Genomic DNA, 27,676 nt, shown 5'->3' on the forward strand with positions numbered 1-27,676 from the left:
CTCAAATCAGAAACACACATTGCATTGAATATTCAGCAATAGCACTTTATTTAAAACACACAACCAACCCTAAGCCACAATACTGAATGACAAGACCAACTGGCTGCAGCAAACATTGTATAAAATAGTTTAAATATTTAATAAATCCTTTAAAATCATTTTAGCGTCAAAGACAGATGCAGATTCTTCCAAAATTGTGAATTAGCTTTTACATTTCTATAACAAATTACCATTTACATATTGTTCACACAATGGAATAACAAGGCAAAGTGCTTTCAGGATCGATTGCATTGTCAAATAAAGAAATGGCTTGAGGTTTTGGAGGGATAGTGGGGTGACTGGGAATGTGGGGGCAGGGCAAGGGTCTGTCTGGTCAGATACCGGACCTCTCACTGGTCCCCTATTCACATGGAATTAAAAGCAGCTATACAGAGATTATGGTGGGGAGGCAAACACCTACCAACAGTTTGGTTTGGAGTGGATTAGTGTTTTTGAAGGCATACGGCTTGAGGGGAACAAAACTCACCCACGTACAGAATATAACAATGTGCATATAACCTGACTCCCCCATGACAACCTGTGAAAAATATATATTATGGTAGTACCAAACCAGCTGTACGTACGTACGTACGTATGCAATAACTAATCCAACAAAACATTCACATTCCAGGAAGCTGTAAACTCTAACTGAGATGTAGAGCACATGAAAACATTTGTACATCGGATCAAGACAAAGACAAACAGAAAATGCCAATGTACTCATGTAATTCATCCCAAAAAGGGGTTTTGCTATGCAAGGAGCACATCAGTCAAAATTAATGTCTAGCGTGGGTAGAAGACATGCGTCATAACACAGTCTGGCTTCACATCCCAGTGCCATTTTCTAATATGTTTTTCATAAATAATTTCATGTTGAACACACAATTATACATACAATCAAGCACACTTCATGTTGAATTATAATTGTTCATGGTAAAATTCTAAGGTTCTCATAGGCTACTGTGTATTTGTGTGTTTGTCAAAACAGGTGGAGATTAACTCAAAGCTGCAATTTATAGGAGGTAGGAAAAATGCTTCTACTGAAAACTGCAAGAAATGCAAACAAGTTTATTTACAACTTATAGAATTTGTAGTAGGTGAGAAGCGTGTTTATATTCCTTGACTGGCCATGTTTGAATTAATTCATTTGGAAATGGAGCTACATCATTGGTCCTGGTGTCATTGCCATCACAGGTCTAGAGCACATGCTGGTGATGGCATTTTCTACTCACAGTAGAATAGTATTTGAAGGTTTGTAAATGAGGTAATCAAGAGTTAAAATAGGGAATGGTTCCTTCCGCTGGGGGGGGGGGGGGGGGGTAAAAACTACAGAAACCTGTAGGCCTGTCAAAGATACTACCATTCACCAGCAAAGAAGTTTAGAACTTGTTACCCAACAGCAAAGCTTGCAAAAACTATTGGAATGTTTGGCGGACAAAACTAATCTCTTTAACGGTGTATTGAGAAACCATTTGATTATAACTAATCATGTGCCCTGATTCAGACTCCGCCCCCCCCTCCTGGTATGGGGTCCACTCCATGGTATTTACAACAGATAAGCCACTGAGTAAAAACAGGCAACTAACCATTAGTCGGTCTTTATCAGTTCACATTCAGTTAGGGTGCTGCAGAACAAATAAAGAAACAGCAGAAGGACCGACAAATATCACAGGATATACCCAACGAATACATCCTTTTCCCCATGTATTGCTCAGGGAGCACATAAGCCACAGAGTACCTCCAACTGATAATGTCCGAATCACTGTGCTCTAGGAGAATCACCATTATGGAGAGATACTCCAGAGATAGTCTGGCCACAGACTTCATCGTGGGTGAAGTATAAGTTGCTTGTACAGCAAATTACTGCTGTAATGGCTAACATGGTTTTCGAATATGTCTTACTTCTGCTGATTAAAAGGTTAATTTCAAGGGGAACAAGCAATATCGTACGGGCTTCCAACATAGTACATGTCAAAAGGGTGTGTCAAAGGGCCTCCGACATGTCAAAAAGGTGTATACGTCCTACCCTAGGCACTGAGCTGATCTTACGATACTGGTACACTTTATTTGCTACCTTTTAATTTCCATTGTCATCGATATGTCTGATTTAGACAGGCCTGCCTACTTACATTAAGGGAGACCTGCCATTCACCCCCTCAACATTATACTTGTACAGTTCAGGAAATTGTCTCAACTTTCTTAAGCTGTTCTGATCTTCACTGTACAAGTTTATCACACACACCGAGCAAGTGGTAAGATTGTGAAAGATGCACACCCCCGTTTAGTGAGGGTGAGATGAATTAGGGGGAAGTCTCTCAATGTTTCTTCTGAAAACAAGGTATTTCAGCATTTCTTTAAACCACTTAATTTACGTCCAAAAAAACACCTTTAATTTGATACGGAGGACGATGCATACGTACACACCTACACACGCAAGCAAAACATTTCAGATTCAAGGAGATTCACTCCATAAAATGCCATCCAACTGCACGAACAAAAACACACACGGTTGATCTACCAGTCAAATCATCTTGTACACGGTCTCCCTTATGAGCAAGCAGCTTTGATACTTAAATATCAAAATCACACAGTCCTAAGAATGCAATTCCATATTCTAGATTCTAACAAGTGCCACTTCTCTGGACGCAAAGCAGCAAGGAAAGGTTCCAATCCTACTGCCAGCCACAGAAAGTCTATTTTGTTTTTGGCCTTGAAAACACAGGACATGTTCTTTTACTTGAGGAAGGAAATGATAAATAAGGTTTATTGCACTCGTCTTTTTCAACCATTAAAAACAAAATAGAGGCAAGCATAAAGAGGACGATCTACCTCGCCCTCATGCTAATATCAGACAACGCATGTTATATTACAGCACGGTCACACTATCAACGCTACTAAGAAAACCCCTACTTTCAATCAGTCTAATACAAAAACACTCCAAAACAGTTACAACCAACACATTATCATTACTACTGTACCCCAATAGGATTTCCACAACTTGATCTATTCTACAGCTAGCGAGTTTAATTAAATACATACAACTGAAACAATCTGAATTGATATGCTCAGACTTCAGGAGAACTACATTTACAGTACTGGTACCGACCATCCAATCCCATGCTTTCCTCATCTCCATGACCACCTTTCTTGGCTCTAACCGCCACAGCATTGAGAGCCATCCTTGAGATGACATTAAAGAATAATGGTTCCATCTTTGGATTTGTGCTTTCAAAAAGTTACCTCAATATTGGTGCATTCAACATCAGGTAGGATATTGTTCAGATAGTTCACTCCATATGACTCGAGTTCGGAGACCCATAGCATGCACACAGAATCGGCCAAGAACGTAAAACACAAGTTGCTTACTTTAGCTCACATCACATACTGTAGGTTGAGAATGTTCTTTTCAGAGAGATGCGCTCTTCTATGCTTTTACATGTCATTCATAAGGCTTCCGGGAGGTATAAATGGAAGACCATGCGGTAGATAGAGCATTAATTTAAAAACACATTTAAAAAAAGGCACCAACCACCTCTGAGCTGGTTATCACACAGGTCCAAATGATGGAAGAAACGTGATGAGACCACAAGCAGGGGGGGAAAGCTAGCATGAGTGATACTCTACAAAACCTCCCACATTCACTAACTTGAGGGGGTAAATAATTACTGCATAGCAGTCCCCCCACTATAGAATGTGTTTTCACACTACTTTTCCTCATGATCTCCATTGAATTACAGATTCTTCTGCCCTTCATATACTAGAACTCTCATAATTTGGTCCTTAGAAATCACACTGACAACAAGGTAGACGTCTGTGTTCTTCCTTTCTCTCCTCTCCAACCGGTATGGAGGTACTTAATTAACAGCGTTATTTGGTTTTGGAGGTGACAGTCGAGCTGACAAGACCGGTAATAAGTGAAATCCCAATTTTTCACTTACAAATATGGCAAAATCCCCAAGGCAACCTTGAGCAGTGTGCCACCAACATGGATGCATGTGCTTCTACACCAAAAGGATCTCTGTGTGCGACCAAAATGACACCCCATTCCCTTTATAGTGCACTACTTTTGACCAGAGGCCCCCCATAGGGCTTTGGTCAAAAGTAGTGCACTATGTAGGGCATAGGGTGCCATTCGGGACACATACCATAATAGTGAAAACCAGCAGAGATTTTAGCAGTCCCACTGGGAAACATAACTAACAAGATGTTAGGTGTTATAACTTAGTAGGTACCGCAAGAAACTTGTTACTTTGCCTTTAAAAGGCTCTGCTGTGAATTAAAGTTTTACGTTTGTATTCTATGAAAAATACTTCAAGTAAGAATAGGGGCATCCATCGAGGACGAGGTAAATCTATTCCCTGTTAACCATACATCTGCAAACATCAAAAACTGTTCTATAATAATTACAAACCACAGGCAAAGAAATTACCATTCATTATTATTATTATCCGTTTTTGCCAACACAAAGTCTGTCCAATTATAAATATTTTAAATCTTCCATCCATTCTTTTCTCCAGACTACCACCAACTCTATTCTATGATTGCTTTCCACTTCCTACAATCAGTACTAAGTGGTTGAAACCATTAGTCACCACTGACATCATGACCTGTATCTGTGCCAGCAATGCTTCAAATCAGAACTTAATAATCATTCTAAAAAATAAAAAGTATAATAATAATATTCATTCTAACCATGGCTACCACAGTAAATGAGTCCAAACAAACACATTTTCTACTGACCAAGTACAGTATGACTATTATGCTTAAAGGCAAATAAAGGTTTCTATGGCACTAAATGGATGTAGCTAGCTAGGTGCATTGTCTTTTTCAAAAACGGGTTACCAATTAATGTAAAAAATGAAAGCATCTACAGCGTAGTTAAATGTCCTGCTCAGAAGATATTGTAAGGCAATCTTAATGGTGTTAGAGATGAATGTTCAAACCCTCCAACCTCCTGTCTCCATTGTCAATACATGGTTATGACATACACATAGGGGCCTAGGTATAGCTGAAACACATTTAAGAAAGACCCATAACAGGAAGACTAATATGACAATTATTTCTTGCTGCTACTTGATCATTTCATGAACGCCAGAGAAATGCAGTGTAATAGTTGAAGTCAGGAGAAAGCAAGTAGTCTTGTTCCAATTTGACCCTAGTCACACGTCAGTTAATTCATGGCTCAGATTTATATTCAGTATGTACATTGCTCGAATGCATGCATATTTCTCAAACCCATTGCTATTATTTTTTTAAATATTTTTTTATTATTATCCAATGTACTTTGGCAAATTAGGGCCTAAATGTGACCTAAGATTCTCATGTGACGACTACTCCGCAAATCTTCAATTGGCATCTATGAAATGCTTTGTTGGATTGGCCTAAACACAGTCGAAGAGCAATAGATGTGCTGCACACGTCTTTCACAGTCCTTAATGCTACAAATAATCCTTTCATTGCTTCCTAATATTAAACCCTAGGGAAATATATTTTACTTGTTTCTTTAAAGTCAGAATTATGATCTCAAGCTCCTTTACAATGAGTTCTCAGTCTATCAATGGAACACAGATATGGGGTAGTCCCAGATGGGATATATACTGAAGAACTGGCGCCATCAGCTGGACAAGAGGATTGACAAATAAAATCTATATACACACACAGACACATCTGGCTCGTGTTCCTCTTCTCAGACGTTGCTGACACATGCCAGATATGTAAAATACCAGGTAACCACATCACTATGTTATAGCAATCAGGTGCCTGACGGCACGCAGTTGATGACGTACCACGCAACCATCGGCTGATGCATGCAGTGTCTGAACTGGGGAACGTGACCCTGACCTGCTAGCCAGACACACCTGCGGTTGGATGATTGAGGTAATCAGTGTCTCTATTGTACAACATGCATCCCTCAGTGTGGAGGTAGGCGAGGAGCCTGAGGAGGATACAAGAACGGTGAAAGCAAGCCTAGCTAATTCACTGGACTAACCACAAGGACTAGTAGCGGACCCTGGGCTGGCATCAATGAAACCGCATCGTGATGACTGGATTTTGGACCATGAGATCTTTTTAGCTTTAGAGTTTTGAAGTGAAATCTCAGTCAATGAAGCAGCGTATACAATCCTTGCAATCTGTTCCTGTCTTTTGCACTTTAGCTACAACCCATATGTACATATACATATGCATGTATTTAGACTGCACACAGATATGCTGAATGTGTTAAAGTGCTTAACTATCTCAAGTGCCTTGGATCAGGGCTAAAATGGAACTGCATTGTAGTGTGCATACAACTAAAATAATGCCAACATGATTTTCCTGTTGTTCGTCATCAATCCATGTCATTTGGTTCCTGGTTCCACACAGCCCGAGACTATTCCCCCTTTTCACATAACGACATCAAAAGACTATACACTTCCCTTTGTTCCTCCTCTCCCCCAGACAACACTGACTATAGGGCACAACATGATATGCTACTCTGGTATCATATTAGGTCCTCACATTTCTCATCCAGAACTAACGCATGTCATTTAGCATTCATCTAGAGACGAGGTTGTGGCGAAGCATGAAATGAAAAATGAGTCCCAGTGAGTCACTGAAATCTATTGATCCTCTGATGATGTAATAGAAATGGTAGTGTAAAAATATTTAAATTAAGTCAGGCAAAGAGCTCCAGTGGTCCGATACAACAAATCTACAATGTATGTAGAGCCACAAGACAGGATACATACCAAAAAAGAATTTCACACTTATCGGCTTTACTAAAAACACAAGTATTACTACTGGCCATATGAGAGTGTAACAGTTTCCTCTCAGTTCCTTCCTACAGTAAGTAACCCTACGTACCTACTAGGCTTTCAAGTCTCTTTAGTTAGTCATGAATTCTGTCCGGAGACATGAACAATCAAGCCCAACCAAGGAATCATATCCTCAACAGATTAACAAGTCTGAATAGGATCCAATGCTTCTCTGCTACCCAGTGGGTGAGACCCCAGGGTTCATCATATCATGCTATCCTGCATCCGTACTGCCATGGAGGCAATCAATTGCATTTTTTTGGTTCTAGGCACAGAGCGAAAAATGCCTTGGACACAGACTTTAGCCATTAGTCTAGAATAGATCATTTTCATGTTGCTAGTATCGGTACTCAAACAAATAAGGTGAACATCAAACAAGATTTCCAAGGAAACAAAAGCCCTTGAGACTATGATTGTCTTTTTGATAACGTTCAAAATGGCAGAAATTAAATATTGCTTAAATTATACACAAAAAAAGAAGAAGGGAAGAACACTGTCAGTCCAGCGTTTCAATCTCCCACCAGAACTGACCATCGTACTAGACAAGATACCACTGTTACTCTATCAAAAAGCTGCTATTTCTCCAGCTCCAAAATGGCTGAAGTAACATTTCAGATTGACCAAAGACAACATTTTGGGAAATAATACAAATAGGATTCCTCTCCGAAGGTAATTCGAATTCAATGTACCAAAATGTTTTGGGAATGATTTAAGAAAAGAAAAATGGGAAATCAATTGAAATGGCTTGTAAGATTATCACTGAGCAGTAATCTTAGAATTCAAGATAATGTGCTCAGAAAACAAGAGGCTTTGCTGAAGGTCAATGGGGCGAGTCCGCTCCTAAAGATTTCAAAAAAATAACCAAGGCTTCATTGCTACTACTTTCCCTGTCTAGCCGTTCAGCAGCTGCAAAATGACTTAAGAGGTATCTCAACATCGATCTTTCTCTGTAAATATTTCTCAAATAAATATTTTGTCAGTCATAGCAGTGATATTCACCTTTGGTCATAATGTATATGCTTTAAACCAAATTCTCACTTTGTAAACACAAAATTGTGTTCTAGACAATACTTCAGCATTGAGAGCAAATGTATGCTGAAATGCCAACCTGAGCATTGTTCTCCTTTGTAAGGAGACATGCTTACATATTCATCTTTCAAACTTTAGCAGCCCTATGAAATTCTCCACTATGAAAATGCCCCACAAAAAAAACGAGGCCAAAAGTTTAAATTAGGTTACTACAGAAGGTACATATTATATATTTTTTTGTTAGTCAGAATCTTTATATTTTAGCATTGCACTTTTGGGTAAGACTTTGTATGGTTCATTCATAAAGTCCTTCACTATAACCCGTTGAATCATTCTCCTTTTAGGAAGGCTGTGCATTTCTCTACAAGGCCAGCACGTCATAGGATGTTAAATACTGAATGATATGAAGAGAAAAAAAAAGTGACTCAACAAAATACTAAAAAGAAGGAAAAAAAAGAAAAAAAGAATAAACAGTGCTTTTAGCTGTCAGTCATTTTTCTGTGCTGACGAGTACCTATTTGCGGGACATTATTTAAAGGGATTTTGTGGGTGGTTATTAGTAACCATTTTGAGACAAACCAGTATTCCAGTGACCTTACAGAAAGAGAGATCGGTCTCAGTGTTAAGCACTAACTTATACAGAGCTGGGATAGATAGATGCTGTGGGCTTCATTTGCATATAGGTTTGACTGCACTTCAGGAGAAGATCACTCGCACACATATACACAGGCTACCCTGTGGTGGTGGTAGTGCTGTCAGACAGTAGATGTAGGATGACCTCACTCAGAAAGGCATCCGTCCAGGCTGACAGCGGCATGGCGGTCTTTGACATAGCCGTTGTGATGGTGGAGGCCTCCGTTGGGTAGCGGCGTGCAGGCAGCAGTGATGCCGCAATGCTTCAGTAGGTTGAGACTGGGGGAGACGGAGGAAGAGGAGCAGGGGCAGGAGGAAGGGTCCAGAGGAGGGAAAGGTTTCATGGTGGAGAGGATCAGAGCCAGGCAGTCAGCTACGTCCTTGTTGGGGGCGCAGGCCAGGGCTGGAGTGTGTCCTTGTCGACAACAAACGCACAATCAGACCACATACACTGGAAAGCTGTGGTCTATGGCCTATGCTCAAGGAAAATTTAAATACCTAAAACAAGTACCGTAAAACGTCAACTAAATAATGAGTCTCAAATAGCCGCCCGTCTCTTAATAGCCAGGCAACGGCACACATTTCTGAAAATACGCGGCTGTTTCAAATACAAGTAGGGGCTAAATTAATTGTTTACGAGGTTTAATGTTTGATTGGTTACATTAAATAATTCAGTAATGACTCGAAAAAATTATAGTGATCACGCGTTTTTAAAATCGGCAGGAAGAAACTGTTAGCCATCGGCTGCTAACATCTGAGAAGCGCTAGTTAACTGACAAAAACAGTCAACTTCGGGAGTACAGACCTCTAGGAAAAAAATTGTTAATAATAAAAATTTAAAAAATATATTTAAAAAAAATATATATAAATATAAAAATAAAATAAAAATCGGCCACACGCCCTCTAGTGGCAAAGGTATGAACTACCAAAAATGCAGCGTTCAAGGAGAATCATTATTCTGTCAAGGAAAAGTTATTTTTCTATTTTAATAAAGGCATTCTAAGACAAAAGAAAAGGGACAGTGTGTAAATTATAACACAAGGAAATTAAGAATTTGATTAAAATCCTGGAAGGGAATGCTGGAATTAAACAATTAACTACGCAAATGGGCAAAAAGGTCAAGGAAAGACGCCTGGCTCAAATAGAAGCTCAAATAGAAGCCCGTCTATAATAAGCAGTTCAGTGATCTAAGCAAATAAAGACCTGGGCTATTAATGAAAGTTTTACGGTAAGTAACAAAAAATCTGAAGTCAATTAGAAATAATTTCGAGCCCATAACATAAGACTACATGGCGTAGGACTTTCTGATGTTTAAAATGAAGATGTTTGGGCAAAGGATAAAGTGGAATATTGTCTCTTACCCTCCTCATCCACTGCCAGCACTGTGGCTCCTCGACTCAGCAGTGCCTGGACAACTGTGGCCAGACCGTTGCGTGCTGCTAGATGCAGCGGCATTTGCAGTGCAGCGTTGGTTGCATTGATGAGGGTAGGGTTATGGATCTCCCCCAGAATCAGCAGGGCACACATCTCATGAGCCTGTGAGACAAATAGAAAAACATGCTTACATCAACCATTATCATCAATACATGTTCCATCATGATCAGGTCATGAGAGAGGTGCTGCATAGTCAAGGATTTCTGAGCTCGGATGATATTTTAAGTGGTGCTTACTTTGCTGCAGGCCAGATGCAGGGCAGTGTTTCCATTGTCGTCCAGCAGTGTCAGGTCAGCCTTGGCTCGGTGCAAGAGGATGGCTGGAAATTACACAGGATTCACCCCAACAGATAATGCATTCACTCTCATCGAGCGTTACTTCACAGGACTTGCTGAACTCTATCCTTTCGCAAAACATCAACGGAAAAGGTGCTCTGTAGACTTACCCACGGTGCCACTCTGTCCGTTGTCGGCGGCGACCATGAGAGCAGAGCGTCCGGTGTGGTCCACGGCATTGATCTCAGCTCCGTGGCGTAGGACCAGCTGCAGCCCCGCCACATCTTCAGCACATGCTGCGGCATGAAGAGGGGTCCTACAGGCACAGAGAGAGAGACAGCCCAACATTGGTGAGCTCAGTATCGCATGACAATGTAACTGGAGTTAAAACTGGATGAAACTGGAGTCCACATTAAGTACATAGGTACAGCTTTAAAAAGGTATCCAAATGACGGGAGACACCCAAATAAACATCTAGTAAGATAACGGCACCTTGCTCTCAATAGGCCTACCTTTCTTTAGTATCCCTGGTGTTAACCATCTGTACACCAGCAGATTCCAACAGCATCTCTGCAGCTCCACTATGGCCATTCATTCTGCAATATCACATAAATCAAAGATTACCAAACATGACCAAATTAGTGCTAAAACATCAAACCCATCATCACTGATCCTTTCCCAAACACTGTTTTTCAGACATTGTCCTAATAATTTACAGGTAACTGCCAAAATAAAGGAAACGCCAACATAACGTCTTAATAGTGTGATGGGCCACCATGAGTTAGAAAAGCTTCAAAGCAGCTTGGCATAGATTCTACATCGGTCTTCCACAAAAAATTCCATCATTTGGTGTTTTGTTGATGGTGTTGGAAAACACGGTCTTAGGCACTGCTCCAGAATCTCCCATTAGTGTGCACGGTAATTGGGTTGAGATCTGGTGACTGAGACGGCCATGGCATATGGTTTATGTCATTTTCATGCTCATCAATCCATTCATTGACCACTCGTGCCCTGTGGATGGGGTCATTGTCACCCGGGTGACGCATAGCCATGGTAGACAAAATAATGAGTCATGGGTAACTGTATACGTAGAGTCTGTCTGAAAGTGGGCGTTGCAAGACAAGTGGGAGGATCAACACAAGTGGGTGTATGGAAACCTAACAGCTAATTGGGAAGATTGGTTGCCACGCAATACAGTTTTGTGCGGCTACTTTCTGCTTCCTTGTAGCACTTTAGCTAAGCCTAACCCTTTTCCTCCTAACCTGCCACGTCAATGATCCTAACCTGCCGAGCTAAAATGCTACAAGGAAGCAGCCACGCAAAACAATCGTGAGGGGCAACCAATCTGCCCAATTAGCTGTTAGGTGGTTTTGACACACCCACTGCTGTTTATCTTCCCACTTGTTATTTTGCAACGCCCACTTTTAGACACGCCACGTATGTAGTTACCCATACTTGAAAATAATATGCCTGCCCAGCCTTTTTATACATGTCCCTAAGCATGATGGGATGTTATTTGCTTCATCAACTCAGGAACTACACCTGTGTGGAAGCACCTGTTTTCAATATACTTTTATCCCTCATTTACTCAAGTTTTTCCATTTTATTTTGGCAGTTACCTGTATATTCATGTTTAAAACATTAACTAGAGAATACTCACAGAGCACAGTGCAATGGGGTAAAGGAGTTTCCCTCCTGGATACTACAAGTTTTGTGTTCAAGTAAAACCTCCAAACAGTCTTCTTGACCTGAGAAAGAAGACGAAAAGTGTGTTTCAAATTTGCATACTGCTAGCGATTTCATTTGAATAACGAACGGTCACGCTACAAAAACGGATATAGGTTCTCCCGTCACATTCGATTTATACATACATTTCATATACAGTGCCTTCAGAAAGCATTCACACCCTTTGATTTTGTTTTGTTACAGTTTGAATTTATAATGTGATTGTGTGTCACTGGCCTACACACACAACCCCATAATGTCAAAGTGTAATTATGCTTTTAGACATGTTTACAAATGAATTAAAAACATAAAACAGAAATGTCTTGAGTCAATAAGTATTCAACCCCTTTGTTATGGCAAGCCAAAATAAGTTCAGGAGTAAACATTCGCTTGACAAGTCACATATTAAGTTGCATGGACTCACTCTGTGTGCAATAACAGTGTTTAACATGATTTTTGAGTGACTACCTCAACATACAATCATCTGTAACGTCTCGCAGTGAATTTCAAACAGATTCAACCACAAAGACCAGAGGTTTTTCCAACCTCGCAAAGAAGGGCACCTATTGGTAGATGGGTTAAAAAAAATACTAATAAAACAATTCTGACATTGAATCACCTTCGTGAAGTTAACACATTGGATAGTTTATCAATATACCCAGTCACTACAAAGATACAGGCGTTTTTCCTAACTCAGTTGCCGGAAAGGAAGGAAACCGCTCAGAGATTTCACCATGAGGCCAATGGAGACTTTAAAACGGTTACAGATTTGAATGACTGTGATCAGAGAAAGCTGAGGACTGATCAACAACATTGCAGTTACTCCACAATACTAACCTAAATGCCAGAGTGAAAAGAAGGAAGCCTTTATAGAATAAAAATATTCCAAAACATGCTTCCTGTTTCCAATAAGACACTAAAGTACAACTGCTAAAAAAGGGGCAAAGAAATGAACTTTTTGTCCCGAATACAAATCACTACGTTTGGGGCAAATCTAACACAACACATCATTGAGTACCACTCTTCATATTTTCAAGCATGGTGCTGGCTGCATCATGTTATGGGTATGCAATATTGACGAATATGCTGATTCGGTGAGCGAGTTCATTAGGAAGTGCATTGACGATGTCGTACCCACAGCAACGATTAAAACATTCCCAAACCAGAAACCGTGGATTGACGGCAGCATTCGCGTGAAACTGAAAGCACGATCCACTGCTTTTAACCAGGGCAAGGTGACCGGAAGCATGACCGAATACAAACAGTGTAGCTATTCTCTCCGCAAGGCAATCAAACAGGCTAAGTCCAGTACAGAGACAAAATCGAGTCGCAATTCAACAGCTCAGACACAAGAGGTATGTGGCAGGGTCTACAGTCAATCACGGATTACAAAAAGAAAACCAGCCCCGTCGTGGACCAGGATGTCTTGCTCCCAGACAGGTAAACAACTTTTTTGCCCGCTTTGAGGACAATACAGTGCCACTGACACGGCCCCCTACCAAAACCTGCGGGCCTCCTTCACTGGCAGCCGAGGTGAGTAAACATTTAAACGTGTTAACCTCGAAGGCTGCAGGCCCAGACGGCATCCCAGCCGCGTCCTCAGAGCATGCGCAGACCAGCTGGCTGGTGTGTTTACGGACAATTCAATCAATCCTTATCCCAGTCTGCTGTTCCCACATGCTTCAAGAGGGCCACCATTGTTCCTGTTCCCAAGAAAGCTAAGGTAACTGAGCTGAACGACTACCGCCCCGTAGCACTCACTTCCGTCATCATGAAGTGCTTTGAGAGACTAGTCAAGGACCATATCACCTCCACCCTAACCGGACACCCTAGACCCACTCCAATTTGCTTACCGACCCAATAGGTCCACAGACGACGCAATCGCAACCACACTGCACACTGCCCTAACCCATCTGGACAAAGGAATACCCATGTGAGAATGCTGTTCATCGATTACAGCTCAGCATTTAACACCATGTTATCCCATCCAAACTCGTCATCAAGCTCGAGACCCTGGTCTCGACCCCGCCCTGTGCAACTGGGTCCTGGACTTCCTGACGGGCCGCCCCAGGTGGTGAGGGTAGTAACAACATCTCCACCCGCCTGATCCTCAACACTGGGCCCCGACAAGGGTGCGTTCTGAGCCCTCTCCTGTACTCCCTGTTCACCCACGACTCGTCGTGCCATGCACGCCTCCAACTCAATCATCAAGTTTGCGGATGACACTACAGTGGTAGGCTTGATTACCAACAACGACGAGACGGCCTACAGGGAGGAGTGAGGGCCCTCGGAGTGTGTGTCAGGAAATACCTCACACTCAACGTCAACAAAACAAAGGAGATGATTGTGGACTTCAGGAAACAGCAGAGGGAGCACCCCCCTATCCACATCGACGGGTCAGTAGTGGAGAAGGTGGAAAGTTTTAAGTTCCTCGGTGTACACATCACGGACAAATTGAATTGGTCCACCCACACAGACAGCGTTGTGAAGAAGCGCAGCAGCGCCTCTTCAACCTCAGGAGGCTGAAGAAATTCGGCTTTCACCAAAAGCACTCACAAACTTCTACAGATGCACAATCGAGAGCATCCTGTCCGGTTATCACCGCCTGGTACGCAAACTGCTCGCCCACAACCGTAAGGCTCTCCAGAGGGTAGTGAGGTCTGCAGAACGCACCACCGGGGCAAACTACCTGCCCTCAGGACACCTACACACCGATGTCACAGGAAGCCATAAAGATCATCAAGGACAACAACCACCCAAGCCACTGCCTGTTCACCCCGCTATCATCCAGAAGGCGAGGTCAGTACAGGTGCATCAAAGCAGGGACCGAGAGACTGAAAAACAGCTTCTATCTCAAGGCCATCAGACTGTTAAACAGCCACCACTAACATTTAGCGGCCGCTGCCAACATACTGACTCAACTCCAGCCACTTTAAAAATGGGAATTGATGGAAATTATGTAAAAATGTACCACTAGCCACTTTAAACAATGCCACTTAAAATAATGTTTTCATACCCTACATTACCCATCTCATATGTATATACTGTACTCTATATATCATCTACTGCATCTTGCCATCTTATGTAAATACATGTACCACTAGCCACTTTAAAACTATGCCACTTTATGTTTACATACCCTACAGTACTCATCTCATATGTATATACCGTACTCTATACCATCTACTGCATGCTTTGCCATGCCGTTCTGTACCACCACTCATTCATATATCTTTATGTACATATTCTTTATCCCTTTACACTTGTGTGTGTGTATAAGGTAGTAGTTGTGGAATTGTTAGGTTAGATTACTTGTTGGTTATTACTGCATTGTCGGAACTAGAAGCACAAGCATTTCGCTACACTCGCATTAACATCTGCTAACCATGTGTATGTGACTAATAAAAATTTGATTTGATTTGATTTGATGCTTGTCATCGGCAAAGACTAGGGGGTTTCGGAGGATAAAAATAAGTGGAATAGAGCTAACAGCCAAAATCCTAGAGGAAAACCTGGTTCAGTCTGCTTTGCAACAGACACTGGGAAATAAATTCACCTTTCAGCAGAACAATAACCTAAAACACAAGGCCAAATATACACGGGAGTTGCTTACCAAGAAGATATTGAATGTTCCTGAGTGGCCGAATTACAGTTTTGACTTGAAAATGGCTGTCTAGCAATGACCAGCTACCAACTTGACAGAGCTTGAAGAATTTTTTAAAGAATAACACGCAAAAAGTGTACAATCCAGGTGTGCAAAGCTCTTAGAGACTTACCCAGAAAGAAAGACTCACAGCTGTAATCGCTGCCAAAGGTGATTCTAACATGAATTGACTCAGGGGTGCGAATACGTATGTAAATGAGATATTTCTGTATTTCATTCTCAATAAATTTGCAAAAAATTCCAAAAGTATGTTTTCACTGTCATTATGGGTTATTTTTTGCAGATGGGTGAGAAAAATACCAATTGAATCCATTTTGAATTCAAACTGTAACACAAAATGTGGAATAAGTCAAGGGGTAGGAATACTTTCTGAAGGCACTGTATACCCTTATTGACCTTGGTAAGCAGCCCAGTGTGATGGCGTGTACTCTTCATGGTCCAATAGGGAGTCAAGAGGGTCGGAGCGCGTGGCCGCACGCAGCAGACTGGCGAGGATGTCAGTGTGGCCGCGGGAGGCAGCGTAGTGCAGTGGGGTACGACCCTGGCCGTCCCGACACAGTGCAGAGGCCTTGTGGTCCAGCATGGCTGTGACACAGTCGTCACGGCCCAACGCAGCCTACGGGACAGGAACACACAGGGAGGGGCGAGGGACAGAGATAGAGTTATTTCCTCTCTGCTCTAACCTAAGAGTTACACAGCTAGATTTCCTCAAATTCTACTGTGCTTTAATAATTATTTCAAACTAATGCGGTTCCTTTAATAAACTCATGTTAGTGTTCCTCTCTATCACATAACTGAACCAGCCAGGCTGTACAACATTAACTTTTTCACAGGACACAGTTACAGTAAGTGTAGTGGATGTGTAACCAGCCCAGTACTGCTCAGCTCAGTAGTGTGACTCACCCCTCTGTGCAGGGCAGTGCTGCCCCTCTTGTCTTTGGTGTCAGGCCAGGCCCCCTTTTCCAACAGCAGGTGGACACAGTCTGTATGGCCACCCAGGACGGCCAGCATCAGAGGAGTCCTGAGGATGAGGGGGACCACACAGTCATTTACATTACAATACAAGCCAACATCAACAATAAAGCCTCCTAGCAGGCAGAATGTGAGATTCTGCAAATCTTCAGTAAACAGCTTAAACGGTATTCTTGACTCTGGATCTATACTAAAAATAAACAGAATAATTGACGTCACAACCAAAGACAACGTCAGCAAAGCTTCCTGGCAGGCAGTGAGAAACAGAGACACCACTCACTGTTCCTGTGTGTCTGTGATGTTGGTAAGGTCTGCCTCCTCCCCACTGTCCACCAGCATGTGCAGACATTCAGTGTGGCCGTTGGCAGCTGATATGAAATGACAAATATTATTTAATTACACACTCAACCCTGACTGCTAGTTTCAAAGCTATTACATACTACCTAAGACAGACAATATGGAACAATACGCAGGGACACATGCTTGCAAGTAAGATAGTCAATGTATTCATTACACCTGGCACATAAACTAACTTGATTAGCATCATTTGCAAAAATGCATTCCACATCCAATTCTAGGATGGACGGGTGGGGGTGGGGGGGGGGGGTGAGAGCCATGGCGTGATCCGTACCTGCGACATGTAGAGGGGTCCCATGTGTCTGTTCTCGTTGAGGAGGCAGGAGGCCCCTGGGCTAGCAGGACCTCTACACAGCGGGCGTAACCTCTCTGGGAGGCCAGGTAGAGCACAGAGCGGCCCGAGGCATCCTGCACGTCCAGTACGCAGCAGTCTCCGTCAGCACACGCAGCGCCTGCCAGTGGCCATTATCAGCCTGAAGGGGGAGAGGAGATGGTATCGACAGGAAACAGTCATGTTTTGGCTGCTCTATATGAACATGGCATCTTCTCCACACATAGTCTCAAGCGATGATGTATCAGAGAGGGTTTTAGGAATGAAAGGCACACTTACAGCTAAATGCAATGGACTCACTGGAATACTGCTCTCAATGTCTCCCAATGCGTTAAACGACATTTCCAGGAGCTGAAGGAACATGGTCATGCTGCATTACCGTCCACAAAGCAAGGTCATGATGAAAAACAATTCACCTGTTTAGCTTCGTACGGTATTGAACACAAACAGAAGGACTACCAGTTCCAGGTTCTGCTTGTTGCCGTGGGAAGCAGCATAGTGGACAGCACTGTAACCTTTAGAGTTGACCAGGGATGGATCGCACCGTTGTCAACAGATGCTCCAAGCAACTACTTACAAAGACAGACAAAAACAACAGTCAAGTGGATGTCATGAAATAACAAACCTTGAGTCCTTTAATAAGCAGATCTTTAATTAGTGTTATAATAATTATATATATATATATATATATATATATATATATATATATATAATTATATATATATATATATATATATACACACACACTGCTCAAAAAAATTAAGGGAACACTAAAATAACACATCCTAGATCTGAATGAATGAAATGTTTTTTATAAATACTTTTTTCTTTACATAGTTGAATGTGCTGACAACAAAATCACACAAAAATGATCAATGTAAATCAAATTTATCAACCCATGGAGGTCTGGATTTGGAGTCACACTCAAAATTAAAGTGGAAAAACACACTACAGGCTGATCCAACTTTGATATAATGTCCTTAAACAAGTCAAAATGAGGCTCAGTAGTGTGTGGCCTCCACGTGCCTGTATGACCTCCTACAACGCCTGGGCATGCTCCTGATGGGTGGCGGATGGTCTCTGAGGGATCTCCTCCCAGACCTGGACTAAAGCATCCGCCAACTCCTGGAAAGTCTGTGGTGCAACGTGGCGTTGGTGGATGGAGCGAGACATGATGTCCCAGATGTGTCAATTGGATTCAGGTCTGGGGAACGGGCGGGCCAGTCCATGCATCAATGCCTTCCTCTTGCAGAACTGCTGACACACTCCAGCCACATGAGGTCTAGCATTGTCTTGCATTAGGAGGAACCAAGGGCCAACCGCACCAGCATATGGTCTCACAAGGGGTCTGAGGATCTCATCTCGGTACCTAATGGCAGTCAGGCTACCTCTGGCGAGCACATGGAGGGCTGTGCGGCCCCCAAAGAAATGCCACCCCACACCATGACTGACCCACGCCAAACCGGTCATGCTGGAGGATGTTGCAGGCAGCAGAACGTTCTCCACGGCGTCTCCAGACTCTGTCACGTCTGTCACATGTGCTCATGTGCTCAGTGTGAACCTGCTTTCATCTGTGAAGAGCACAGGGCGCCAGTGGCGAATTTGCCAATCTTGGTGTTCTCTGGCAAATGTCAAACGTCCTGCACGGTGTTGGGCTGTAAGCACAACCCCCACCTGTGGACGTCGGTCCCTCATACCACCCTCATGGAGTCTGTTTCTGACCGTTTGAGCAGACACATGCATTTGTAGCCTGCTGGAGGTCATTTTGCAGGGCTCTGGCAGTGCTCCACCTGCTCCTCCTTGCACAAAGGCGGAGGTAGCGGTCCTGCTGCTGGGTTGTTGCCCTCCACGTCTCCTGATGTTACTGGCCTGTCTCCTGGTAGCGCCTCCATGCTCTGGACACTACGCTGACAGACACAGCAAACCTTCTTGCCACAGCTCGCATTGATGTGCCATCCTGGATGAGCTGCACTACCTGAGCCACTTGTGTGGGTTGTAGACTCCGTCTCATGCTACCACTAGAGTGAAAGCACCGCCACCAATCAAAAGTGACCAAAACATCAGCCAGGAAGCATAGGAACTGAGAAGTGGTCTGTGGTCACCACCTGCAGAACCACTCCTTTATTGGGGGTGTCTTGCTAATTGCCTATAATTTCCACCTTTTGTGGAAAGGTTTTATTCCATTTGCACAACAGCATGTGAAATTTATTGTCAATCAGTGTTGCTTCCTAAGTGGACAGTTTGATTTCACAGAAGCGTGATTGACTTGGAGTTACATTGTGTTGTTTAAGTGTTCCCTTTATTTTTTTGAGCAGTATATATATATATATATATTTATATATATATATATATATATATATATATAATATATATATATATATATAATAAATATATACAGTGATCCCTCGCCACTTCGCGGTTCACTTATCGCGGATTCGCTATTTCGCGGATTTTCATAATGCATTTTTTTTTTTTTTTGGTGCATTGTGGCTCTGCATTCTGATTCGCTAAAAACTCACTCCCGCTTCTTGTATCAAAACATGCTACGAATTGTGCTATCATTTTGTCGTCTCGTGCAGTTATGTGTACGTACATAAAACAGCTTGGCAAATTTACATTAWGTTGGCCAAATTATCTTGTAATTTCGAACATCTCCTAAACCCATAATGTCGACGAAACGGCCTACACGTGAGTCACTGTATTTGTATACATGTAATAGTTGCTAATTGTAAAAAAAAAAAAAGTTTTCTATTTCGCGGATTTCACTTATCGCGGGTCATTTTCGGAACGTAACCCCCGCGATAAACGAGGGATTACTGTATACACATTCTGGACTGTAGACGCTATACAAAACAATAGTTGCAGACAGTAAACTCACAAATAGGACTCCTTTGCTCCATCCTCCTCCCTCTGAAGAGTCCCGGGGAAATGTCGGTCCATTCTGGAAGTGCAGAATTAACACATTTAATGACAAATTCCACACACAGCCATGTTTCCTGAAAGCGTGTTGTCATGCGTCAGTGTATTTTTGCGATGGATTGCGAGTTCCTACCTGCAGAAGGCCTGGGAGGCAGCAGAGTAGTGCAGGGGAGTACAGCCTGTACGGTCAGGCTCGTTGACCTCAGCGCCAGCGCTCACTAGGGTCACGGTGCACTGGTACCTCCCATTAGCAGCTGCATAATGCAACGGAGTCCTGAGCGAGAGAAGGCCCACAGAATCATTATCAGTCCATTCATCAAATGTATTCACAAAGCACTTCTTACAGCAGACCTTACCGCAAAGCTTTTACAGTAACCCGACAACCTTAAATCACTGACTATTCCACCAAACGTTATCGCATACCCACACCAGCATGAGTACAAACAGAAAGCAAACAATCAACGGCAAAAACTCACCTTCCCGACTTGTCCCTCTGATTCAAGTCGGTACCACTGCTTAAGAGCATGTTCAGACATTCAACGTTTCTGTCAGAAGAGAAGTGAGGAACACAATGACGAGAACGGCTGACTCGTTAGACGGCATTAACCAATACAATGGCTCAGATTAGGTGCCGTTTTGGAGTGCGGTTCTGTCTCTTACCCTCCAGAGGCAGCAGCGTGTAGACACGTCCTTCCAAAGTTGTCTGGGATGTTGATGTCAAACCCGGCTGATAGAACGTGCTCCTTACTCATAGATGAAACAATACTGTACAGCTGACCTGAGGGGAGAGGCGGCAACTAGAAATAACATCCAACACGTGACACTACAGTCAGACACAGCCCCTCCAGTGTACAGAATCCAACAGATGTGTGAATGAATGATATAATATATATAAGGTACCAACCTGAGGAGAGTAACTTGCGACAACAGTCTGAAAACCCATAGAGCACAGCCAGGTGCAGAGGGAACATCCCATGAATCCCTTGTCTGGCTGTATCTGCACCGTTGGTCATCAGAGTGCTGATCAGCAGCTCATGACCGTACTTAGCAGCAACATGGAGGGGGGTATTGCCATATTTATCCACACTGTCAATCTCTCCACCTGGGGGGGAAACAAAGCAACAGGAAGAGACGAATGAGTAGAGAACCAGTGGGACAAGAGTCATATAAAGCAGACTCACAGGTCAGTCAGAGGGGTTGTCATGGTTACCGTTTTGGATGAGGATCTGAGAGCGGGTGAAGCGTCCATGAATAGCTGCCATGTGCAGGGGGCTCTTCCCTTCTTTACTCTGGAGACATGGAAAAAATACATGTTTTACTTGTCTAGCAGACAAATCATTGTTTAATCCCCACACAATAAAACAAAATGTCAGGGTGAAAATGGTGGTAGGGATGGCATTAGTCAGTCTTAGAGAAGGAGTGCGGATCTAGGATCAGTTAAGCCTTTTAGATAATAATGAATTTGATTATATGGACAGGAGTTAGGGGATCTGAGATCAGCAATCGTACTCCGAGACCATTTTTTAATACATTAGGGCCTCAAACCTGCTGGTTGACGTCAGCCCCGTTGTTGACCAGCAGCTCCAGGCAGAGGGCACCGTTGGTGGATACAGCAGCCAGGTGCAGTGGGGTGTAGCCACTCCTGTTGGGCTGGTTGACGTTAGCTCCGTGGTTCACCAGTTCGTTGGCCACAGCCTCCTGGCCTGTGTAGCAGGCCACATGCAGTGCAGTGTTCCCAAAGGCATTGGGCTCATCCAGCTAAAAGAGCACCAACACACAAGACATGAGCAGTTGGCTACGTAACAAAATAAAAAAATAAAATAAAGATAAAACAATTGAATTGTAATCAGAGATAATCCTCTGCCTCTTCTGAACATGGCCAGACCATGGTTGGTAATAAGTATTATTTGCTATGGCTATCTTGAGAGTCCGTTTACCCATTTGAACTCCACACTCACCTCTGCCCCGAGCCTCAGAAGGTACTTGACGATGTCAATGTGTCCGCTGGCAGCTGCAGCGTGTAGAGGAGTGTAGCCCTGCTTGTCCTGGCAGCCTTTGTCTGCACTCCGAGACACTAGCAGCTTCACCACCTCCAGATGCCCTATAAGACACAGGGGAGAGGCCGGGGTGTGAGGAGCGGCCGGGGTGTGAAGAGAGGCGAGAGGCCGGGGTGTGAGGAGAGGCGAGAGGCCGGAGGAGCGGCCGGGGTGTGAGGAGAGGCCGGGGTGTGAGGAGAGGCGAGAGGCCGGGGTGTGAGGCGCGGGAAGAGGCAGTGTGTCCTGTTTTTAATGTCACCCTCTTGTGAAGAGTACATCCGCTGTTCATCAGAGCAGGGTGAACTGTAGTTTTAACTATGCTTTCTGGAAAGTAACTATCTTTCCAGGGGAACAAATAGTTACTTTGGAGGTGACTGCAACTATTTGAATACAGATCCTCGAAAATGACTACTTTTCTGAAACTATTGGATTGGCTGCCTTCAACTGATGGCATGTGGAACTGCATGTTGAAGAAATAATTAATGAATAGAGCACACATAATATCCAATCTGTCTGACGGTCATATCTAATCTACAAAATACATCAAGGTTATTATTGCAAACTAAAACTAATCATGAAAAAATGAGTTAGTAAACTGAAATAAAATTAACAAACCTGTTTGAAAAACTAAAACTATTATCTTTGACTCAAATGGGGTTTTCAAGCTTTGTATTTTATTATATTGGATTCTCAAGCTTCTGAATCTGGCGGGTCACACTGAAATGAACTTTATAATTTAAAGGTAGACTCAGCGAGATGACTGCAGATATTGGGCACGTTTCATTGTTTAGGTTAAAGCAACCGACTGTAGACGAAAGTCGAGGAGTGAAGTTGGGGGAGGATGTGCAAAAGTCGGACACTAATGTGGTTTTCCAACAACAAGGCTCAGTACAACATGGCAGTGCTGCCATTGTTTCAGACCTGGGTTCAAATACTATTTTAAATATGTCAATTACTTTCAAATGTTCTTGTTTAAAACACACAAGGGATAGTTCACTCCGAATACAAACTAACATGATTGTCCACCGACCTGGCTGTAGTTGATTCAAGAAAGCAGTTCTGGGATATTACATTTCCTTTCTAAACTTAATAGCCATATTTTTTTACTCTTATCATTCTCAGTAACACTTCTTGTGCCTGTTTAATAAAACTGTAATTACTCTTGGAGCAACATTTCATTAGCACGTTGTTACATTATACTTTGGTATTTGCATTATAAACGCATAGCAATGACCTAAGAGTTTTTGTAACCACTGTACACAAGAGGAATAGTGACTGTTCTTTATTCCACTTATGTAATAACTATTATGCATTTATAAAGCAATTTCCAAAGTCCTATGTAACAATGTTGCTATGGTAATAATCACAGTTACTACACAAGTTGATGTCAAGTGTTACTGTATCACGTTGTCTCACTCATTCTGAAAATATATTTGTTAGTAATTTTGAAGTTGCGAAAGTGGTTTACTGTATTGTTGAGGTGATTCCATGTCCCTCAAGTATTTCATTCTAGGCTATAGACAAATTAATCATATTTGAATATATGCAAGTTGTTTTTCTGAGACCTGTATTTGAATATCAAAAGAAAATAGTTGCTTTTAGTTGAAATTCTAAAAAAATATATTATTTGACAACTTTGAGTATTTGAAAAGTTTCTATTTTCAAATAAACTACAAAATACAACAATGTTCTGCCCAGGTCTGCTGTTCATTCAACTTAAAACAGGACTTATGGAGAAACAACTGCATTTTTTTCATCACCTGCCATTCATGCAAAGTTTAAAAAAATGTGTTTTGTTGCGGCAATCAGCAGTTAAAACAATAAAGCGCTCTTCGCGCTACTGTTTCGGTCAAAGGCTGATTGATGGGGCTGGAAAAATGTAACCTTTCAAACTTATAGAGTGCAGCGGATGCAAGGAATGACCATCCATTTTATTAAAAATTATAGTTTTAACCCTGTTTTGAGGCTATACAGTGTTGTTTAAATTTACTTTGTTTACAAACGGAGTAAAAAAGTTAATATTTTGGGTTCTGATGGGGTACGACAGTTGAACTAAGCTCATGAGGCATTTAGAAGTTACATTCTTCAAGAATCAATGGGTACATATCATTAATTTATCAGTCCAATGGTGGATGTAGCAACTGCGGACTGTCCTTTTAAGATTTTCCCAGTGCAGAAACCAGCTCACCCAAGTACGCTGCCCAGTGGATAGGCTGTCTCTCTCTCTTATCATTGGCACTCAAGTTAGCCCCTTTATTCAGCAGCAACTTCACCATCTAAGGACAGACAAAGTTAATATAAATATATTATATACATACATATAATTTTCATTATTCATACACCTGCTAACCTGGGTCCGTATTCACAAAATCGTCTCAGAGTAGACATGCTGATATATGATCAGTTGTTCTTTATTTTAACTCATAATGAATAAGATGGGAGACCTGATCCTAGATCAACACTCCTACTCTGAAATGGTTTGTGAAAATGGCGCTGTTCTAAGTATAAACAATATTTCATGCCCTCCCCTCTCACCTCCATGTATCCGCTCTGAGCAGCATGGTGCAAAGCGGTTCTGCCAGTGCGGTCTGCCATGTTCAGATTGCTCAGTTGGGGTAGCAGGGCCTCTGCACAGCGTGTGGCTCTATTGGCAGCTGCAACATGCAGTGGTGTCTGCCAGAACTTGTCCCGTGCATTGGCCTCAGCTCCCTGCCGCAGAAGTAGTCCCACTGCCCTCTGGAGAGAGAAGGAATAAAACAGGGCTTGAGAAAACACTTCTTGACAAAACCCAAACATTGTCCATGTTCGAAACAATTTGGTACTAAGTGCTATATAAATCTTAACATGAGAGAGATGATCAACATTGCTTACTTCATTCCGGGAGGCAGCTGCCCTGTGCAATGGGGTTAACCACACATGGTCCTTAGCATTTACATTTGCACCTATGATAGTGTACAAGACAAGGAGCATTATTAGAGGGCCATGACAAGTACAGTAGAGTCATACTAATGAACAGACACTACACAGTGCTACTACAACTGCAAGTAGACCAAAACCACATTTTCCTTGCACACATATCAGAAGGTCAGGCGGTGGCGTTCTGTTTAGCGAATAGAAGTACCAGTGATTGGTCCATTTTGGTCACAATTACCTGCATTGATGAGGAAGTCCATGATATGAACATCTCCCAAACAGGCAGCAGCATGTAGCGGTGTGCGGCGCTCTTGGTCCTGTGGGGAAAAGACAAAAATAAACAATTTGTATTGAGATGCAAAATCTATCTCCCTCTTACCCTGTCAGCCACCAATAAGCACATTTGTGAAATATTGCTGAAATATTTACATTTAGGCCTTCTGTTGACTTTGTACTGTTATTGCATATACACACTACCATTCAAAAGTTTGGGGTCGCTTAGAATTGTCCTTTTTGAAAGAAAAGCAAAAAAAGTGTCCATTAAAAATAACAAAATGTTGAGAAATACAGTGTAGACATAGTTAATGTTGTAAATAACTATTGTAGCTGGAAACGGCAGATTTTTTATGGAATAAGTACATGTCCTCTTGCTCAGTTGTGCACTGGGGCCTCCCACTCCTCTTTCTGGTTAGAGCCAGTTTGCGCTGTTCTGTGAAGGGAGTAGTACACAGCGTTGTACAAGATCTTTTGTTTCTTGGCAATTTCTCGCATGGAATAGCCTTAATTTCTCAGAACAAGAATAGACTGACAAGTTTCAGAAGAAAGTGCTTTGTTTCTGGCCATTTGAGCCTGTAATCGAACTCACAAATGCTGATGCTCCAGATACTCAACTAGTGTAAAGGAGGCCAGTTTTATTGGTTCTTTAAATCAGGACAACAGTTTTCAGCTGTGCCAACATAATTGCAAAAGGGTTTTATAATGATCAATTTGCCTTTTAAAATGATACACTTGGATTAGCTAACACAACGTGCCATTGAAACACAGGAGTGATGGTTGCTGATAATGGGCCTCGGTGCGTGTGCATTGCACTGTACAGACACTAAAAACGTAGGTCTATAAATATAAAATAACTACAGATGTCACACCAGTGACCTCAGTAAATGTTTTCCTGCCTATTAAGATTTAAATAACTTGAACATATATATTTTTGGTAATATTTTTCCCAATATTGTTTTCCTTTTCCCACCTTTTTAAAAATCTCCCCACGTACCTTCTGGGGACTGCCTTCTTAACCAGATGGGTACACGTACCCCTTTTTTGGAAACACTGCTCTTGGACAAAGTTACTTTTATCAACATATTTGCCTGTATTCACACTCCAGTGTAGTAGCCCACCCGGCACAGCCAGAAGAGGACTGGACACCCCCCAGAGCCTGGTTCCTCTCTAGGTTTCTTCCAAAGTTCCGTCCTTTCTAGGGAGTTTATCCCTAGCCACCGTGCTTCTACATCTGCATTGCTTGCTGTTTTAGGCTGGGTTTCTGTATAGCACTTTGTGACATCTTTTGATTTATTGTAAGCCTATGTAGATATCACTTTTTTAAAAGCAGATTCTAGCTACAATAGTCATTTACAAAATTAACAATGTCTACACTATTTCTGATCAACTTGATGTTATTTTAATGGACAAAAAATTGCATTTATTTAAAAAACAATGACATTTCTAATTGACCCAACTTTTGAACGGTAGTGTATATAGTAACGAGGTTTCTGGGAAATAAAAAATAAATAATCTCATCACAGGAACTGGGTGAAAGACCCACACGGCACCCCTCTACTTGCAATAACTGGAGAGATGTTGAGATACAGTCCAATATCAATGCCATAAACCCGGGCCAGTGCTGCAGCACTGTCTGCCACCACAAGCATACCAGTGCATTGACATCCTCTTTCTTGTTGTGCAATAGTTGTTGAATTTCATCGGCATTCCGGTTGAAAACCGCTTGGACCAGTGGAGGCTGGGGAGAAGAACAGGAGAATGTCACGCTGTGCTTAGCAAGGAATGGTAGCTAGTTAAGTGAACAGTTTACATACATCAATCTGCGATACTTGGGCCGCGCCGAGGTTTAGCTAACGTTAGCCATCTAACTAGCAATCCTACGACATTTCTTTCAGACAGATCCTTGCGTCAAACGTTATTGAACTATTCGACATTCAGGAAAATGCTATCAAAACACGGGATTAGCTAGCAAACCGACAGTCTATCAGCCAGACAGCCAAATAGCCAGACTGGCTTTTCACCTAGCATGCTAGCTACTTGCTAGCTCACCTGGTCTGTAATGTTGAGTACTCCCATCTCCCAAAATCAGCCAGGACGGAGCTCCTTCATTAGGGTGGAACTGCAGTGTATATTAAACGACAGTTTTGATTTTCATTTTTCAAAGTTAACTCATGTAGCTAGCGATCTGTAAGATAGCGCTTGATCTGTGTTGCTGTCCGTCTCTGCTTGATGTTTGTTTGTTGCTTCGGCTTTCTGCTATCCTGCACATGCGCAGTTCC

At 42.3% G+C, this 27,676-nt stretch overlaps 1 protein-coding gene across 1 annotated transcript; it reads right to left on the bottom strand.

Moving 5' to 3' along the window:
• Window positions 1-24: 24 nt before the first annotated feature.
• On the bottom strand, window positions 25-27,671 carry LOC111977099 (serine/threonine-protein phosphatase 6 regulatory ankyrin repeat subunit C-like). Its single transcript, XM_070447964.1, is given in 30 exon segments — window positions 25-8,910; window positions 9,857-10,031; window positions 10,166-10,248; window positions 10,375-10,520; window positions 10,717-10,800; window positions 11,865-11,952; window positions 15,990-16,209; window positions 16,497-16,614; window positions 16,846-16,933; window positions 17,197-17,217; window positions 17,220-17,249; window positions 17,252-17,341; window positions 17,344-17,395; window positions 17,533-17,604; window positions 17,713-17,797; window positions 17,799-17,822; window positions 20,132-20,194; window positions 20,306-20,446; window positions 20,649-20,717; window positions 20,833-20,950; window positions 21,077-21,274; window positions 21,383-21,461; window positions 21,718-21,930; window positions 22,131-22,273; window positions 24,397-24,484; window positions 24,744-24,944; window positions 25,080-25,150; window positions 25,360-25,438; window positions 27,049-27,135; window positions 27,447-27,671. Coding segments are annotated over 30 exon segments (3,222 nt in total). The 5' UTR covers window positions 27,474-27,671; the 3' UTR covers window positions 25-8,641.
• Window positions 27,672-27,676: the final 5 nt, after the last annotated feature.

The sequence above is a fragment of the Salvelinus sp. IW2-2015 genome, linkage group LG17, assembly GCF_002910315.2.
Source record: "Salvelinus sp. IW2-2015 linkage group LG17, ASM291031v2, whole genome shotgun sequence".
In the NCBI taxonomy this organism is placed as follows: domain Eukaryota; kingdom Metazoa; phylum Chordata; class Actinopteri; order Salmoniformes; family Salmonidae; genus Salvelinus; species Salvelinus sp. IW2-2015.